Source organism: Nelusetta ayraudi, unplaced genomic scaffold (genome assembly GCF_046127955.1).
Source record: "Nelusetta ayraudi isolate G7.1 ecotype Tasmania unplaced genomic scaffold, CSIRO-AGI_Nayr_v1 ptg000033l, whole genome shotgun sequence".
Classification (NCBI taxonomy): Eukaryota; Metazoa; Chordata; class Actinopteri; order Tetraodontiformes; family Monacanthidae; genus Nelusetta; species Nelusetta ayraudi.
Window position 1 is genome coordinate 4,497,110 of NW_027466083.1, and position 17,870 is coordinate 4,514,979.

Sequence of the window (17,870 nt, forward strand, 5' to 3'; positions counted from 1 at the left end):
CAGTGTTGAAGACGTGCCGTGTGAAGCCGGCAGTGTTTGAAGTGCAGCAGACACTGGAGCAGTAACAGTGCGGTGGCTGTCAGAGGCTTGGGCTTGGGAAAGAGTGGGGAAATAAAAAATAAAAGCATGAAAGGGAACCATTTGAAGTCCACGGAGGTGGTGACGAACGATGACTCAGTTCTTCTGCATATTTTGGATCGGCGCTGAACCAAACTGACGAGCAGAATGTATATTTTTCACACCGGAAAAAACATTTTTTTTTTCTTTTCTTTTGGAGCAGTTCGCACTGTGAACATGCCCTTGACGGCTCTGCTATGACAATATTTAATCTGACTGACTCTATTACAGTAGGATTATTTACTGAAGACGCCATCGTCACGGTGACGTTTTCAAGGACACTAATGGATTACTAAGCTAGATAGAAGCAGGACTTTCAAACATGATTGAAACTCTTTTGTGAGGAGAATTTGAAGATGAATTTCTGATGATGCAAATCCACAATGAACAACAATGAACTGGTAATTTAAAAGAGAGTTTTTTTATTTCAATTGCAGACGAGGTGGTAATAAGAGAACAAGTTAAGTCAAATAAAAGCCGCTGAAGCCGCTGTTAGCATTTAGCTATTTCCATTTAGCTATTTCAATGTGAAATGGATTTCTTGACTTCTGCTTTAATTAGGTTAATTATTACTTAGGTTTATGAACAAGTACACATTCAGTTTATATACGGCATCTTCGCTTCGTTGACTGCTAACGTGTGTCCCTAAATAAACGGCAAACAATCAACTGCAACCTCGATTCTAAAATATTGACGAAATGCTTTGTCAGGGTGCGCGGATAATAATCTCAAATGTCAACTTTACACACAAAAAAAAATAACATTTCCTATCAAAAGGTCACCTCAGCGCTGAAATATCACAGCTCACGGCCAACGTTGCACTCGAAGCCTCGAGATCGCTCGACCTTCTCTGGAGAAGGCCAAACACTTTGAGGAGAGAAAATAAACATTGTGCGCGGAGGAGCGATGCGGAGATTAAGACAGGACGCCACTTCAAGTGTTTCAGTGTGGGTCTAATAATAATAGAATCAGAGTGTGTCAGACAAACAAGTGCAGACGGTGCAAAAATCATAAATATTCAGCACAACAGACAGACAGAGCGCGATCAAGAAAACACCACATTGGTTCTGATGTTGTTGTCTGAGCCACTGTCAATGAATTAATGTTTCCGGATGTAAAGCGAGAGGCAACACTGACTGATCAACCTGCGTACATCTGCGCATTAGCTGCAGCACAGAGCTATGATGTAATGCTAACAGTACTGTTCGCAGCAGCTCTGTGCGTTGTAAACATAATGCAGTCTAGGTTAGGAAAAGGGCATCAATAGTCTATATAAAGCCTCTTTATATGCACGTGGAAGAAACAAGTCTTGAAAAAAGAAATATATGTGTGTATATATACATATATATATATATATATATATATATATATATATATATATATATATATATAAATGTATATATATATATACATACATATACATATACATATACATATACATATACATATACATATACATATATATATACATATATATGACGTCACAAACCTTCAGCTCATATCACAGATTTACTGCAAACTGGATTTGAAAATGGGCGGGATAAAAGATGAACATGGAGGTCAGTCGTCCCCTCCCCACAGGACACTAGAATACCGCTTCTTTTTCTGCAGGCAGAGACCAGAGCTCATGGAACTGCCTTTATTATAAAGGCTGCAGTGCAGGCTGAGCACTAAGAGCCGCATGATAATAATAATAAAAAAGGAGCGGGTGTCTGGTCTGTTTAACTAGCTGCCTTTGGAGCGTTTGATACCATCGTCTTTGTCTCTTATCAAACCGAGCAGCTTTATGAAAAAGAAAAAAACCCTGTCGTTAAGCTTCAGAAATCCTTGTTTAACCCTCGCCAGCTGGATTTATTAGATGAAATCCATCTGGAATCATGAGTGTCCTGCACGTTGACAAGCTAAAGACTGTTTCACGCGCCGTTCCGCCCGGACGCATGAAGAGAAACTCGACTGCGACATTTTTCTTCTCCCCCTACGACTCAACAGTGAGCATCGGCCTACTGAAACAGTCTAATGTGGTGTTAAATGAATTGCGAGGACTCCTGACTCCTGGTGGGAGTCAGGAGTCAGGGAGTCATGCTGCGCCCCCACTGCAGGGGGCGCAGCATCGATGCTGGATACTGTGAGGTGGAGAACAACACTGCCTGTGTGTGAAGTTGCACTCACATTTATACACACGCTACAAAGTTGGCTGCAATCAAGCATCGGCCACTGCAGCGCACGGCATGATGAATAGCTGGAGAGTTAGCTATACTTCACAGTAAAGAAGGCAGATGTATTTGTGTGCTTTTCTCTGTGTGTGTGTGTGTGTGTGTGTGTGTGTGTGTGTGTGTGTGTGTGTGTGTGTGTGTGTGTGTGTGTGCACGGAGCCGAGGGAGGGAGACGAAGTAGGCCAGCATGAATATTAAATCACCCCTGCCAGGCGATGATGTGGGCTACAAGAAGGAAAGGCAGCAGCGTGCACGAGCGCAAGAACATGTGTGTGTGTGTGTGTGTGTGTGTGTGTGTGTACACGCGCCCTCCGCCGTAGAAAATGAAGGTGCACAGAGACGAAAGCAGGGGAGGTTGCACAGGAACGCTGCTCGTGGTGGTGAGCAAACAGCAGGTTAATCAAACAAAGCAGCCCAGCGGAAGGTGATGATTGGCTCTTTGCTGGTGAAAACCACGCCACTGCGCCTCTGATCCCACATGCGGGAGTGTACATAGAAATGACACCCAGAAATTTTCTCCCCACCGTTTCCAACGGCCCCCCCGAAACTAAACGAAACAGAAAGACACAAAGAGCCAGACACAATTGGAAAGAGGAGGCAGACACAATAGTGCAGAGACAAGGAGCTCAGGCAGAACAATTGATTCAGGTTCTGCCGTTGTATCAACACAGCTGTGCAAGTGCTTTTTTTAGTGATCAACACAAAGCTAAAATATGTATTAATGGTAAAAAAAAAAAAGAAAAAAAAAAGATCAACGTCATTGTCACTCGCCTCATTCAAACACAGCAGTGGGCAGTGACTCTGCAAAAAGCACTTAATCCTCCGAGCGCGCATGAATGCACCACGGCCACAGCAGTGGGAGGAACAGATGAGCATCAAGATGAATCGAGCCAGATGAAGATATCGGAGAGAAAAGGGGAAATAAAAATGGGCTGTGACAAAAAAACAACACAACGCACAAGTCCCTTCCTCCGCACAAAGGATGCAGACTGCAAATTCACACTCGGCGCACACCCCCACACCCACTTCCACCACTGGAAGGCCCACCGGCGCAAAACTGCTGCCCTCCTCTCATATTAACACCCCCGCCCCGATGTGAAAAATAAGCACAGGTGCACCAAATCTGAGGAAAATGAGGGAGAGAGAAGAGGAAGAGGAGGAGGAGGAAGCACACTACACATACCAATTTCAAAGATGTGGGAATGCACCTTCATTCATTCTGAATATATGTATGAACCCAGCTCTCTTTCATCCCACCCCCAAAGAGGTCCACCAGATAGAAATCACTTGCCAACAGCAACGTGGTTCAACAGCTGTTTGATGACAATCACTCTCAAACCCCCATGTTGCTGTTTTCACTTCCCAAATAATTTCATATTTTCCTTTTCCATCAAACCTTGCAGTAGACCGCTGGAGGACGAGAGGGAACGCGCACCGCCCTCGTACGCAGAACTGTGACTGTAAGTCATCTATTATCGATTGCCCACGTCTCTTGATGATTCTTGCATCACTGATACATGGTAAAGAGGTTCCAATTGAATGCACTTCCTTTTGGTGATAGAAAAAAGGAAGAGAACCACCAGACAGGTCAGACTTGTAATTACTAGTTTAGCTGATTCCCGACAGCTTCAAGCTTGAATATCGGCGCCCAGGCAAAAATGGGCGTCATCACCGAGAGCCATCAGTGGCAGTTTGTTGTCCCTTTTTGATGTGAAAATAAATAACTGCAACCGCTAACCACTACCAACTACTACTAATAACTACTCGACTCTACTGATACTGTGAAGTTAGCCACTTGCTTTAGCCATACTTTAGCCATTACTTCCTGTGTGTCTTCTTCATGTGCTACTGTTTGAAAAAAATACAGTTTGGTAAAATATGCATGTGACACCTTCGAGTTTGAAACAGGTAACTGCAGCTCACAAAAAAAAATAGAGCAGAAAAACAAAGCTGGCCACGCTTTCTCCAGCCCGTCTTTTTCCTGCATCCGTCTCTTTTTCTTAACATTCGCACTCGAGCCAACGGCACCAGCTGCCCGACGTGGGTTAAACGGCAAAGAGTCTTGCTCGAGGCGTCGTGAGCTCGAGCGGGCAGAAGGATGAGCAGAGCAAACAGCGAGGGATGACCTCTCCGACGGCCTCGTTGACTCCTTACAACAGGGATCAGCCTCGTTCCTCCACTGGCGGCTCCACTAAACGAAGGGGTGGGGTGGAGAAGCCAGAGAGGGACAAGATTACAGCGGAGGTTTATAGAGACGCTCAGATGTAGGATTGACAGATCGACACAGCGACAGAGAAGTGCGTCACTCGACATGGACAGAGCGATTTTTTTTCTGCAGCAGTTCCATCCTTTCCAAGAAGCTACCCTCACTCACAAAAAAAGCTGATAAAAGATTCCTCCCCGACAAAATCCTCGGAAGTGGAAACAGCAGCCAGTGAAGGATAAGGAGGAATTTCGACTAAAAGTGGAAGGCCAGAGCATGGATGTGTTATAAGAATTGGAACCCAGACTGGCAATATGGCGGCACAACGATTTTTCCCAGTGGCCACTCGAGGTACTGCAGCAAAAAAATCCCATGGGCCCAAAAAGTATTTTTCCCATAGACCACAAGACAAAAATAGACACCTTTAAAATAGCTGACAGGAGGACTGTGACCTGAAACGTGTTTCATAGCAAATCTTTCTATTGTAAATTTTTCAGTTATGGTCTTTTAGTCATTTAAAAAAATGATAAAGGCCAAAAAATCAGCGGAAAAGAGTTTATTCGCAGCGTGACGTCATGACGACGCACATGCTGCTGTGGCTCAGCTCGTTCTGATTGGCCTGACGTGTCTGTCAGTGACATTCTCCAGAATCGTTCTGATTGGCCAAATAGATCATGTGAGTTGCAGAGGCATGATGGGAAGTGACACTACTGTGCATGCTCTATGGGACCATTAATGCGGAAGTCAACATTTTTTGCAATGAATAGGAGCCATCTTGGCGTCGAGGGGTTTGGGCCAGAGACACGGAGAGGTGAGAGGTGGTTTAGCAGCTCAGCTTCCACACAGAACTGGCAGAGACAAATTCAACATTTGAAATCAATTTTGAAGAAGGAAGGAAAAAATCAGGATGTCAATGAGGCGTAATTTCGCTGCACAACCCATTGGAGGCCAATCCCGCCAGGTGGTTGGCGGTAGTTTACAGTGGAAACGTCCAGCCGTCTCCACCCGCGGTCGCACCTTCTCACACCTTCTGCCTTGTTTCGCTCCTCCGCCCGTCAGTGATGGCAGTGACGCACGCAGCGTGATGAGGCTCCACAGGAGGGCCCCGGAACTCATCAGACCCCTGCAGGGCAGCGTATAGCTGGACCTATGTTGCACTAGTGGGAGGTGAGAAAGGGTTGGGGGGGGTAAATAATGCACCTGAATGGCAATCAGTGACTATCCAGTGCAGTGCCGTCATCTGAGACTCTCCATCACCTTTTCTCCCTGTTTTGTTTAGCCTCTCATCACTGGAGACGCCACAGAATAGAAGAGAGTTCTCATCCAGTGCCCCCACCCCGAACACACACACACACACACACACACACACACACACACACCACACACACCACACACAGCGCTCCTCAGCTCTGTGTGCTTCCTGTTTGTTAGATTGCAATATCGCCCATGACCCTGCAGTGGAGGCCACACCCTCTTTCCTTTCCTCCCTGTCTTATGCAGCACATGTGCGTGTGTGTGTGTGTGTGTGTGTGTGTGTGTGTGTGTGTGTGTGTGTGTGTGTGTCAGCCAAACAGGTGTGCAGTGTGCATAGTGTGCCTGTTTCTTGGGTCACTACCAAAACTGTCTCGCTGAGCCGGCCCCGCTCACTGGCTTGGCCATGCTGGGGGGAAAAAAATAAAAAATCATCAACTAAGCTCCTCTGCAGCATCAGCCACAGCTAATCTTTCTCCCAGAAATAACCTCAGACATCATTTCACTCAGGCCAACAAGCCACTTGATTAGGACAGAAACGGGTGGAATTTGCCTCCTCTCTTGCTGTGACATTTTCCTGCATATGTTTGTGTATGTTTTTTATTTTTATGAAATGTCAGGCTTCCACCAGATACTGTACTTTCGAACTTTCTTTCTAACTGCAGCGTTAGCCTTGGGCTAATGTTCTCCTACCTACATGAAGACAGAACAGAGCAGTGGCTCTGCTGCTGTGCAAAAAAAAATCAATTCAGGATTCAGCCGAAATTCTACCGATGCTGCACTGACGTTTCTTTGAATATCCAAAGTGCTTTTTCATTATATTGTGGTAAAAATGGCAAAAGTGCTTGTTTTATCGTTGTTGCACTGAGGTTTTGGAGCACCTTTAACTATTTGCCAGCACTTTGTGCAGCTATAAACAAATCAGTACAATAGACCAGCAGTTAAATCAATCACAAACATAATCATAGTCGCAGCACAGCAGCCTAATATTTCCAATTAATGAAAATGCTGATGCTTTCATTTTGAACGTGGAAGAAACAGCGACGAGTCAAACAATACTTTCAGAATGAATCAATTTTTCTCTTTCACCTCAGCAAGTCAGTTTACAGCAAAAGGTGACGCTGGAGAAGCTCCACCAGCAAAACAGGAAAAGCCATCACAGTTGTATGACGGTGATTGCACGGCTGCAGCTATAAGGGAAGCAGCAATCTCAAAAACACTGGTGGCAGAGAGTGACAGTCTATCACATGGACTGGGCTCCCATCACGAGCAATAACACATAGGGGCGTGCACAATTTATTCGATAACAGCATCTTCATATTGCAATTTTCAATTGTCTGCTGTGGTGCAAAAGGCAACAAGAAATCCCGAAAAGGATTAGCTATTAAATCCAGGAAGGCCTTTTTTCCCTCCCTCTAAACTCAGGAATAATGCTTGTCATGAGAGTCACCCGCATGACCGTGCGTGAGCACTCGATGACGCATTGTTGTTATTCCCCTGCTCGGCTTCCCATGCAGATTGGAGCGCTGCAGGGAAACAGTTACCCTCTGCCCTCAGAGTGCAGCTGCTAGAGAAAAGTGGGAGAAAAACGTCTGACCGAATTTGGTGCCGCCGCTTTCGAATCACCCGCAGCCAAATGAATGTGTAATTGCTTAAGAAATAAGCACAACATCACTTTGAGGGGTCACTCCAGACCAATGACATTTTAAAGGTGAAACTGGTCCGTGAGTGCAGCTTTTTAAATCCTTCAAATACGTACAGCAAAGTCGCTGCTGTGCATGTGCGACTTTTCGAGTGCGGCTCCTTGTTCGGCTTCAGGTTTTTTGGAAGTTTCCTGCGTGTCGGATTGGGCGCACCGCTGCGCTGACTCGGCAGGAAGCGGACTCAGTATCAGGTGACCTTGGCGATTGTGCGGACGAGAATAATGAGACGTTTGCTAAAAGACACTCAGCGAGAGAGAGAGAGGGAAAGAGAGCAACGGCAGGGTGTGGGGGGAGGGGTACCAGCTCTCAGGAGGGGACTACTGACGCGGCAAGAAGATAATACATCTGACCATTCCAAGAGGTGAAACAGAAGGTAGGGGGGCAAACAGGTTGTCTCTCTGCAGTAGCCGAAAAACCTCCCTCTGAAACGAAGAAAAATTAGAGCTACGTACAAAAAGATTTCTATTAATAAGCCCCGCTGGCTGACACACGCACGACGACGCAGCCTGAAGACGTATTCAGATGTATCTGTCAGAGAGGAAATGCGACAGCAGAGTGAGCTCACCTGACTTTTCTCAAGCAGCCAACAACACAACAAGGCAGAACAAGAGAATAAAGGCAGCCAGAGGTTGTCTGACCCCTAACGGGCCGTTTCAATCTGCAGGACAGAAAACACGCGTTCAATGAAACGATACGACGCACCGACATCCTGGAGGCCTCTAACCGCCACGCTGACCTTCTGCCTTTGTGGCCGACACCGAGGAGAGTCAACTGTCTGGTAACTTTAACAGGCTCAACCAAAGGTTTCTTTTTAAAGCTGTTTCAGATGTACTTGTAAGTGTATGGGGGTTTTGTTAGGCCAAGACTGAGAGGGAGGAGAAAAGGACAAACGTAACAGCTTGACAAAAGATTTTATCCACTGTTCTTTCTTGCTTTGGTTTCATCCTTGAAATGCCGCTCATCCATCGTGCCAACCACCAAAACAAATTGTTCCCTGTTGGTTCTAATATTCCAACGACTCTACATATCCACTCAGCTCCCTTTACGGGTAAAACGTCAGGGGGTAATAGAAAGGTTGAGTTGTGGTGAAGAGGCGATGATTTGGTTTGATGCTGCTCTGAACAGAAACCGCAGGAGGAGAACAGGAAGAGGCTGTAGTTTTTTTTTCACATTAAATAAATAACATCAAAATGGCAATGAAAGTTTTTCTCAGGACATTTCACTGCTACTACCACTACTGGCTCGAGGAAGAGTTCCTCTAAACGCCACGGCGGCGCTGGTGTGAAGCTAATGTCGGCACTTGCGCCAACAGGAAGCCATCGGTAGCTCAAGCGACCAGCAAAACTAGCAATCACAAAGCTGTTTGGCTTGAATGTGACCGGCCGAAGGTTCACACCATCACCTTTTACCAGATGGATGTGTGAGATAAATCCAAATGAATTCCAGGAACCATTTTATCCAGTGCGCCAGCTTTAACGCTTTCAGTCATTACCACCTTCTCTTTTCTTCAGCGTCCCACCGCTATTCACCGCCATTCATTAGCCTCTTGTCGTCCATTCCACCCCTAAATTGCCCCCATCGGTAGGGTTCAGCGCAACTTGGCCAAGCCATCCAGCCCTTCACTCCACCGACAGAGAGACAAAGAGCAGACGCGGGGCTGGAGGGATGCTGTGCAGCACAACAAGTCCGGAAGTGAAGAGCAACACCAGGTGGTCAAGCGTCTGGAGGCAGGCAGCCAAAGAGCAGCGTTGCCGTGACAACTGTGTGATGCCTTGCTGATAATAGCTGAGCACCTCGCCACCATCAGCTGCCCACATACGTAAGCTTGCGCGCATTGTACGTGTTTTTATACACGTTTGCCGTGCAAAAGCTGCATCCATCAATTGATTTAACAGCCTCTCCTGTCAGAAGAGTGACTGACCAACAACAACTCCACTATATTCTAAACTACCCCTCCCCCCACCTCCACCCCCACACTGTATTTAAGAGGGTTTTGTTGTTGTTGCTGTTTTTTATTGTTTTCTCCTTGTTTTCGTCGCCCTTTTCTTTCCTGAGGGGGGTAGCCGTCCATCACTGGCCGTCCTGCTCTATAGAGCAGAGCAGAGCAGAGCGTATCTGATCCAGCGGAGCGGCCATCTGTTCGCCCACAGCGGCAGTGTGGGGATGGGATCAATACAGCCACAGTGTGGGGAGAGAACGTGGCCGCTGTGGTCTTTCACATCGACTGGAATAATGGATCAGCTCCCGGGTCACAGCGGACTGACCACTGAGGTTCCTGCCTCCGCGCGTCTCTTTGTTTCACCGTCTTTTAATTAAGAAACTGGGCAAAACGGAATTCCCTCGCAGGCTTTAGCTATTGGCAGCCATCGCAAACAGGACCGACTGTTCAATTCAGGGTTTAGTTGGAGCAAAGCCCCCCGCACCGTTGATGCCATACGGCAGTTTTGTCGGGACGTCCAACCGTCCAAGCCGTCTGGACGCAAGGGCGTCTGGGTGAAATAATAAGAGTCCATCACACTTGAATGCTCTGATGAGCGTTCGCTGATCTGATGTGGACCAATCGGGAGTCCCCTTTCCTATTCCGCTGCATCAGCTGGTGATTTCAGAGCACATAGCCACTGCAGCATCCCACCACCTACTCCTCCTCCGCTCTCTCTTCTCCTCCCCCATCCTCCCTCCCTCAACACCCTCTCCACCTCCTCCCCATCCTCCTCCTCGTCCTCCTCCCCCTCCCCACCTGCTTTTAAATGCATGGCGTTGCCCGGCCAGGCCAGTCTGTGCTGGCAGCATCGCTCCTTGCGTCCCATCCAGAGTGAAGAGGGAGACTATGGAACAGGATGTGCGGTTTGCAAGGGAGGAGGGGGGAGGAGGTGCATGGTGGGAGTGAGTCGGCAGAGGATCCCCTCCCCCTCCTCTCCACCCAACACCTAACACCCCTATCCTTTCCAAGTGGCGTCCGTGTTCAAAATCATGAGATGGGAAGCCACCTGAATCCGGAGCACGTCTGACTGGGATAAAAATGGTTTAGCCCGGCTGTAGGCAGTCCTGCTCCAAGCATCCCGGGAGTGAAAGGAGGCCACCAGCCACATCAGAACACCCCGGAAACGCAGCTCAGAAAAGGCTCAGGCTTCAGATGATGAGCACATTATTACGCTGCAGCACACAGACACACAGCTGCCGTTTTCATGGCAGCAATGTGATATCATGCCACGCGGGCCGGTCGCTTGATCCATGAAGGAGGAGCAGGAGGTGGGGTGAGAAAAAAAAACACACACACACACATACACACACACACACAGGCCGGCAGGCAGGCCTATGTCCTCCGACCGCATTAAGTCCAGCAAGACCTGCGTCTGCTGTGCATTTTGGCTCATCTGTTTCATAACGGAAAACACATGTCAAAAGCCCCGGCTGGATTAACTCCCCTGATGGGTCGGCTAGGCCCCGCATCGCCTACACCACCACCACCACCACTGATCGAGGGCTGGAGGATGAGAGGGGAGGGGAGCCGCGCATAGCTGAACCATAAATAAAATAATGGCTGTTTGAGGCCGAGCACTAACCGTATCACAGCTACCTATACATCACTCTCATGCGCACAGGGATGCAGGGCCCTGCCTCCAACAATAGGCCCGGGCATGCATAATTTTAGAGCCCCCTCTAGTGCGCGCACGTACACGCGTATGGCGACGCATGGCGTGTTTTTTATTTATTTATTTATTTATTCAACCCCGTGCTGGTGGGCCTTTGTCCACCTTTGATTATATTCTGTTTTCGGTGGCCGGTGATCGGCCGTCGGTCTGCGTGATCTCGCTCTCGGAGGAAGGCGAGCTGATTCCGTTTGTGCGCAACGATGTGGCCGCAGCTCGGTTACAGCTGCCAGGCTGCCGATGCAGCATCGGCCCCGGGTAGCGGACTAATCGGGGTCAGGAGAATAGGAGGCAACACGCGTCCCCCTTTCCAAGTAGCCAAATTTGGCTGCGGATGCATAAACCGTCAGTGCGTGGCGAACGGGTCAATTTAGTCAACAATGGCTGGTGGTGATTAAGCAGACCCTCCACGGCTCGGTGGGGGTCACATGCTTCATTCAAGCCCCGCTCGGCTTTACAATAATAAAGCTCGCTTGTTTATGTCCAACGCAAAGCCTCAAGTGCGATGTATTTTCATGTGCGTGTGCGTGTGCGTGTGTGTTTGGGGGAAGAAAAAAAAACATATTTAGAGTCCACATCCATCCTCTCGAACAAACAAATGACATCATCCTCTGAATGCCACACGACCATGGCAGTGAAAGCATCTTCAATAAAACATAGCGGTTTGGAGCAGAGTGATTCTGCGGAGACGAACGTCTGCCTTTCTCTGTGTGTGGTGTGTTCTTTTGTTTTTTGTTTTGTTTTTTTGTTTTTTAAATATCCCCTCCCGGTCCCCAACTCACCAGGTTGAGTACGGTCTCCACGATGTCCCGGTTGCTAACCTCCCCAACCTGGATCAGGCCCACCAACACGGCGAATTTCATCTGGATATTCCTTATGGGGACAGCGGGGTTGATCACCCCGGCAGGGAGGACCATAGAGCCGGCTGCAGACACCATCCTCTCCCCGGCGGTGGTGGCGGCGCTAGCGGCGGCGGCGGAGGAGCCAGCGCCCGCGGCGACCTGCGGCTGCTGAGCGGAGGAGGCGCCCGGCGGCGGCGGCGGCGACGGGTGGTGGGAGTCTCGGTCTGTGTCCGTGAGCGAGGAAGCGGAGCCCGTCGGTGCTGGAGCCGGCTTCTCGCTCGACATTTCCCCTTGGAAACAGGGAGGAGAGGAGCGGTCGCCGCTGTCTCTCACACCTGCTCAACAAGATGCGTCTGCTGCCTCGCAAAAACCATCCAGGGCGAAGAGGGGAGGGTAAAAAACACAGAGAGAGAAAGAAGGGCCGCGGAAAATGAACAACAACAAAAAAAAAAGCCTCGAAACCCTATCCTCCGGAAAATGTGTAGGGACTCATAAGGCTGGCAGAAGAAGGGGATGGAGGCTTGACAGAATGGTAGCCTGCCTGCGTGCGTGCGTGCGTGCGTGCGCGCGCCTGTGTGTGTCTCCCCCTCTCTCGTTGGCAGGTTGCAGTCGGTGCGGTCGTCGAGGAGAAAACGCCATGTTTACGCCCCCTGTCTGCGGCAGCGGGAGCTGGCCGCGCATGCGCACAACGCCGGCTTTCTAATCGAGGCGGTGGGGAGGGGCGAGGCGGGGGAGTGAGGCTGAGTGAGTCAAAAAAAACAAAAAAAAAACATGCGGCCATCGCTGTGCGGGTTCACACTGGGAGCGCAGCCTCACCTCCACACATCCAGCTTCCGATTTTCTTTTTCTTTTTGTTGTTGTTCTTGTTGTTGCTGTTGTTTCTCAGTCTCATTAAATATGTAAAAGCGGATCGTGTGGAGAGGGGGTGGCGGGGGCTTGGGTAGAACGTCCCGGAAGGGTTGTAAATATTAATAGGGCTATTGTGGGTGTATTATTTTTTTTTTTTAAAGGAGTTCATGCAGTTGAAGTAGTGCAGCTGCTGGTTATATATTCAGATACACCCATCACTTCCACTTATTAACGGTCCCTTGTTTGTTTCTGGTATTTTGGGGTCTTCATGAGAAAACCTTCACATTAGACCCAATTTTAAAAGTCTATTTTTCAACCAAGACTCAAAGTGGAACAGCCTAGTTCTATTAATTGATCCTCCCAAAATACTCTGGGAAAATGTTGCTCTGGTTAAAAGAGACACTCTGCTGCTGCACCTTTCACATTTTTGGAAGGGTAACAAACACAAGGCAGATCTCAGGATGCACACACTGCAAGGCGTGTCACTAACCTGAGAGATGCATCAGGAAGGTGCAGGAGTTCCCACTGTGACATCACACGAGGGTGTTCTCCAGAAATGCACATTTTAATAGGACTCTCTGAAAAGTAGATCAAACGAAAGAAGCAAAGAATTTACTATGATTATTTATTACTTAATTATTTCATGAACAGGCAAGAGACACATATTAAGACAGACATCTCAGATGAATATTCTCATTTGTGAAATCCCTTTGATTGAAAATCCTGATTAGTGTCAGTGTCTTTATCTTTGCTGGGTTTCTTTTTCAGCTCAGTGTGTCTGTTATGCACAGCTTGTTCAACTTACTTGCCCTCTGTTTCTCTGTGTTTTAGTGAACTACTCTACTACTTTTGGGTAAAAAAAAAAAATAGAATTTTGCATAACGCTTTGCACCTCGAAGCGCAGTATTGCTCTCCTGACACCCATCTCATGAATGATTCTTTTCTCTTGCCCTCCAAATTCTCTCCCTCTCGCCCTCCCTGCTCTTTTACTTTGTGCACACTCCCGGTTTCTCTTTCCTCCCCCTCTTACTTTTTTTTTTTAACATAATTTTTGCTACCTAAAGGCTGTAAAGTGGGGGAATTTACCCTGAAGCAGTGCTGTCTCTGTGTGTGGCAGGAGAAAGAAGGACACCTTTGTCAAACAAACCTTGAGGCACGGAGCCACTGGCACACGTGAATACACTCTACATGGCAGTGCTGTACTTAATAATTCACCCTCTAAAAGATATTTTCATCATTATCTCCCATCTCCTGCTTAGGGCAGTTTTTAGAGTTGGATGAAATACCACAGCTATAAAAAAAAATGTGTCTGGAGCTTCTTCTAAAACAAGAGGCAACGATGAAGTGGAATGTTTCAAAATGAAGAAAAACTGGAAAGGTAAAATGTGACGTTCACACAACAACTTTTAAGATTAATGCAAAGTCCTTTGCCAGGTTTTGAATTTTTAAGGTTTGAGTAAATCCTTTGTTCTCACACCTAAGCAACCAAGAAACCAGTCAGGAGGAATCAGCAAAAATAACTGCTTCTGGATATTTGTCTTTTCTTTCACACTCTTATTTCAGTCTCATTATGCCAACTCCAAGGTTCAGCTGTTGTCTCTAGCAAGCTTGAGCACGCACACACACACACGCACGTACACCACACACACATTACGACCCATGGATAGTGGTTCCCTACCTGTATGCATGCATAAGCCTGTTTCACACTCCATGTGTTCTTGCATTAGGGCACATCTGCTGGGTAAAATTGCCATTAGCGAGGTGGCAACAGAGACTGATTTATCACTCTGTCCGTGCACAATAGTGTTTGTGTTGTGTGTGTGTGTGTGTGTGTGTGTGTGTGTGTGTGTGTGTGTGTGCGTGTGTCTCGCCCCTCAATTGTCTTGAGATGCTGAACTGTTGACAGAGGTGGAGGGTGACAATTCTCTGGCGTATGTGTGCGCCTGTGTGTGAGATTTGTTTTACATGTGCTTTGGCGTGTGTGAGATCATAAGAGAGTGTCCACACTTCCAAGAGCGGTGGCCACTTTAGGTTTGTTCTACCTCCTATGTGTTTTTTTTTTAATTCACGCCAAATCGGCAGTACAAAAGAAATGAAAAACACAATCATATCAGCACACACGCACACGCGCGCACACACACACACACACACACACACACACACTACACCTTCATGTGCTGTACTTATCCCTCACAGTCGCAGAAGTCATTTCTCAGGCTACCACATGCTATCTTGCTCTCTCGGATGTGCACACTCTTGGCCACACACACTCACTCTCTCTCCCTCACACATACATACACACACACGCATGAACAACAGCAGGCTCTCTCCGTCACACAGAAACACACTGCTCTTTGTTTTCAGACAAAGGCTTTGCTTCTGCAGCTTTGTCATGATCCCACAAAAGACTTCAGTGGCAGAACAAGGGGGCTTAGCCTGGTTCTGCCTGGTGATTGGGTACTAAAACATTACCATTATTCTCCTTCCACCCCCCCCCCCCCCATGTCACCTCTCTGCTCTACCTTATCTCCATCTTTTCCTCAGCATCACCTCCTGAAGGGGTGTAGCACTCGTGGACAGGCATTCACTTTGCTCCCAAACCGTGCAGATCAGAAGATCATGACGCTGGAGGAGAGCAGCTGAGGTGACACCTGGGAAAAAAGTAAAAAGTGGACAAATATAAGCAAACAACGACCTTCAACTATGAGTGACAGTTTGTGTCTGTGTGTGTGATATACAATACATGAAATAAATAATAGTGTTTTAGAAGTTTGCCACTATCTGAGAAGCAACTGTTCAAAATGAAAGCCCCATTATCATCCAATATTGAGACATTACAAGCACCAGTTATTTATAATGATTACAAAGAAATTAAACATTCCAACTTTGAATTTAAAATCAATTGCAGAAACTATTCACTATATGAATTTTAAAAAAGGCAAACTGACAAAAGACAAAATGTGTTCTTTTTAATTCACTTTACTTCCACGTCCACAGTGCTAACCAGAGCCGTAGTGCATCCATAATCGTGGGGGTAACAAACTCCACTCCGAACGACCAGACCAGAGTTCTCACGAGGACACTGCAATGTGGCTTATTAAACTATTGAGGACTTTAAAAAGAAATCCTTTGTTTCATTGTTGCATTTTAAGGATACGCATTTGTCCACGGGTTACTAAGATAAGAGCATCTTTGCTCTTATGATTCCCCTCTGGATGAACTCAGAATTGGGAAGTGATAAAGAAGAGCTAAAGAAACCCTTTCATGTCTTGCATGAAAAAGATTTTGAAGATAAAGATAGGGCTTTTTTTGCATGACACGAAGAAAATGATATGAGAGCAAACAAAGAGGTCCTGTTCTTTGATTGAGGACCTTAGGTCAAGACTCAGCTCGAGAGCTGGTTTGACCTGAGGGGCTTATAAACCGTAAGAATTACTCACGAACAGATGATACGAAAGCTTTATCTTGAAGGAGAAGCTCATGCACTGTTGATGGCTGGTCTTGAAAGCTTTCGAGCCAGCAATATGTATGTGTGTGCGTGCACATATATGTGCACCAGGGAGATGTGAACAACGTCCAGACACATTTGGTTGTGAGCTGCATCTGTGCCTTTGTTGCCAATATACATGACAATGACCCGGAGTGACTCAATCGTTTCATCCCTCTGGACCTTCAACTCCCAGATGAGTCAATTATCTGGCAGCCGAGCCAGGCATAATGCAAAAACCAGCGGAACTTGATCAAAAATTCCAGCCAAGGTTTCACAATGTTCAAAGCCGCCGTCAAATGTTTCATGCCTCATGGCAGCGCACAGCCAGGTTCGCAGCATCAATGCCAGAATTTACTGCGGCTTTGAGATAAAAAAAAAAAATGTGAGCTTATGTGCCTGAGATGTTCCGCTCAAAAATGAGAGAGCGGTATGACCTGAGAGATGTTGGAAGACGATTAAGTGAAATGGCTGACATGGTGAGAGCAGTGCTCTTAATTTGTGGCTATATTTAGAGGACAGTTGTGCACTGCGTGGGACCCCTCACACACGACCTGGTTACACTTCCTTTAGAGTTCTAACCAGACTGGCCATGTGTATGTGTCCTGCCTTTAACCGTCTGTGGCTACAGATGCACCTTCTACGTCATATGTAATGAGAGTGGCGTCCAATGAGGGAATGGTGGGACCTGCCTGCCAAAATAAGACTGAAATTGCAACAAAAGCTCCGAGCAGAGAGAGGTAATGCTGGATTATTGTTTATTTCCCCCATATCTGCATATTGAGCCTGCTGTTTCACTTTCGTTAGGCTGAAAATAAATCATTGCCATTTAGATTGGACTAGCAAAGCTTTTCTTACAAGTATTCAAATCAAGTAGCCAATCCGTAATAAATCACATGGACCAGTCTTGCTTTTATATTGGCTACTATTAACTGCAGGAAAACACAGAGAAACAGTAGGATTACCGTGTGTGACGGCAAGAAGAATGAAGAAACAATGCGGGTCCACAAAGCCAAGTGACACAGCTGAATATTGCTGCCAAGGTTCACACAACACAGGTGACACTAATCGGGATTTTCAGAACATGGCGAATGGAAAGGAACAAAGCCAGGAGGTGTGACGTGAAAACAAAGGAACCTTCCAAAGTACAAAGAAAAACAACAACTGCAGAATCAAACCACCAGGGGGTTATAACACAAGAAACAGACCGACAACGCTGAATGAAACAATAATGAAATACAGGGTCAACAAGACCCATGTTATGCTAAGTTTCGTTATACCTATATTTTATTTTTTAACAATTAGTGTTCCTATAGTCAGTCAGTGAGTTCACCCAGAAATGTGGAAAGTAAAACCTTTACTTCTTCTGCTTGCTGCACTTTGCGTGTGTAAAAAGCACTGTCAAGGAAATAAGCCCTTTGTGATGTCACCGAGGGGCACCAATACTTTTCCCTGGTCAGCAATAACACCTGCTCTCTTGACTTACTGTGGAGACAAAATGATTGGAATGACAACAAATAATGTTTTTTTTTCCAGATGGCTGTGAACAGAATGC

General features: G+C 46.9%; 1 protein-coding gene across 20 annotated transcripts in view; it reads right to left on the reverse strand.

Annotated features, from left to right (window-relative positions):
* Window positions 1-12,914, reverse strand: part of nbeaa (neurobeachin a) — an 84,496-nt gene extending 71,582 nt beyond the window's left edge. For 10 of the 20 annotated variants that reach the window (XM_076031707.1, XM_076031716.1, XM_076031718.1 and 7 more), the window contains exon 1: window positions 11,920-12,912. In XM_076031707.1, coding sequence (XP_075887822.1) covers window positions 11,920-12,264 — 345 coding nt within the window. In that variant the 5' untranslated portion in view covers window positions 12,265-12,912. Of the gene's footprint in view, window positions 1-11,919 lie in introns of all 20 variants that reach the window. The other 10 variants (XM_076031717.1, XM_076031706.1, XM_076031712.1 and 7 more) reach the window with 4 other exon arrangements.
* Between the last annotated feature and the right edge of the window lie 4,956 nt (window positions 12,915-17,870).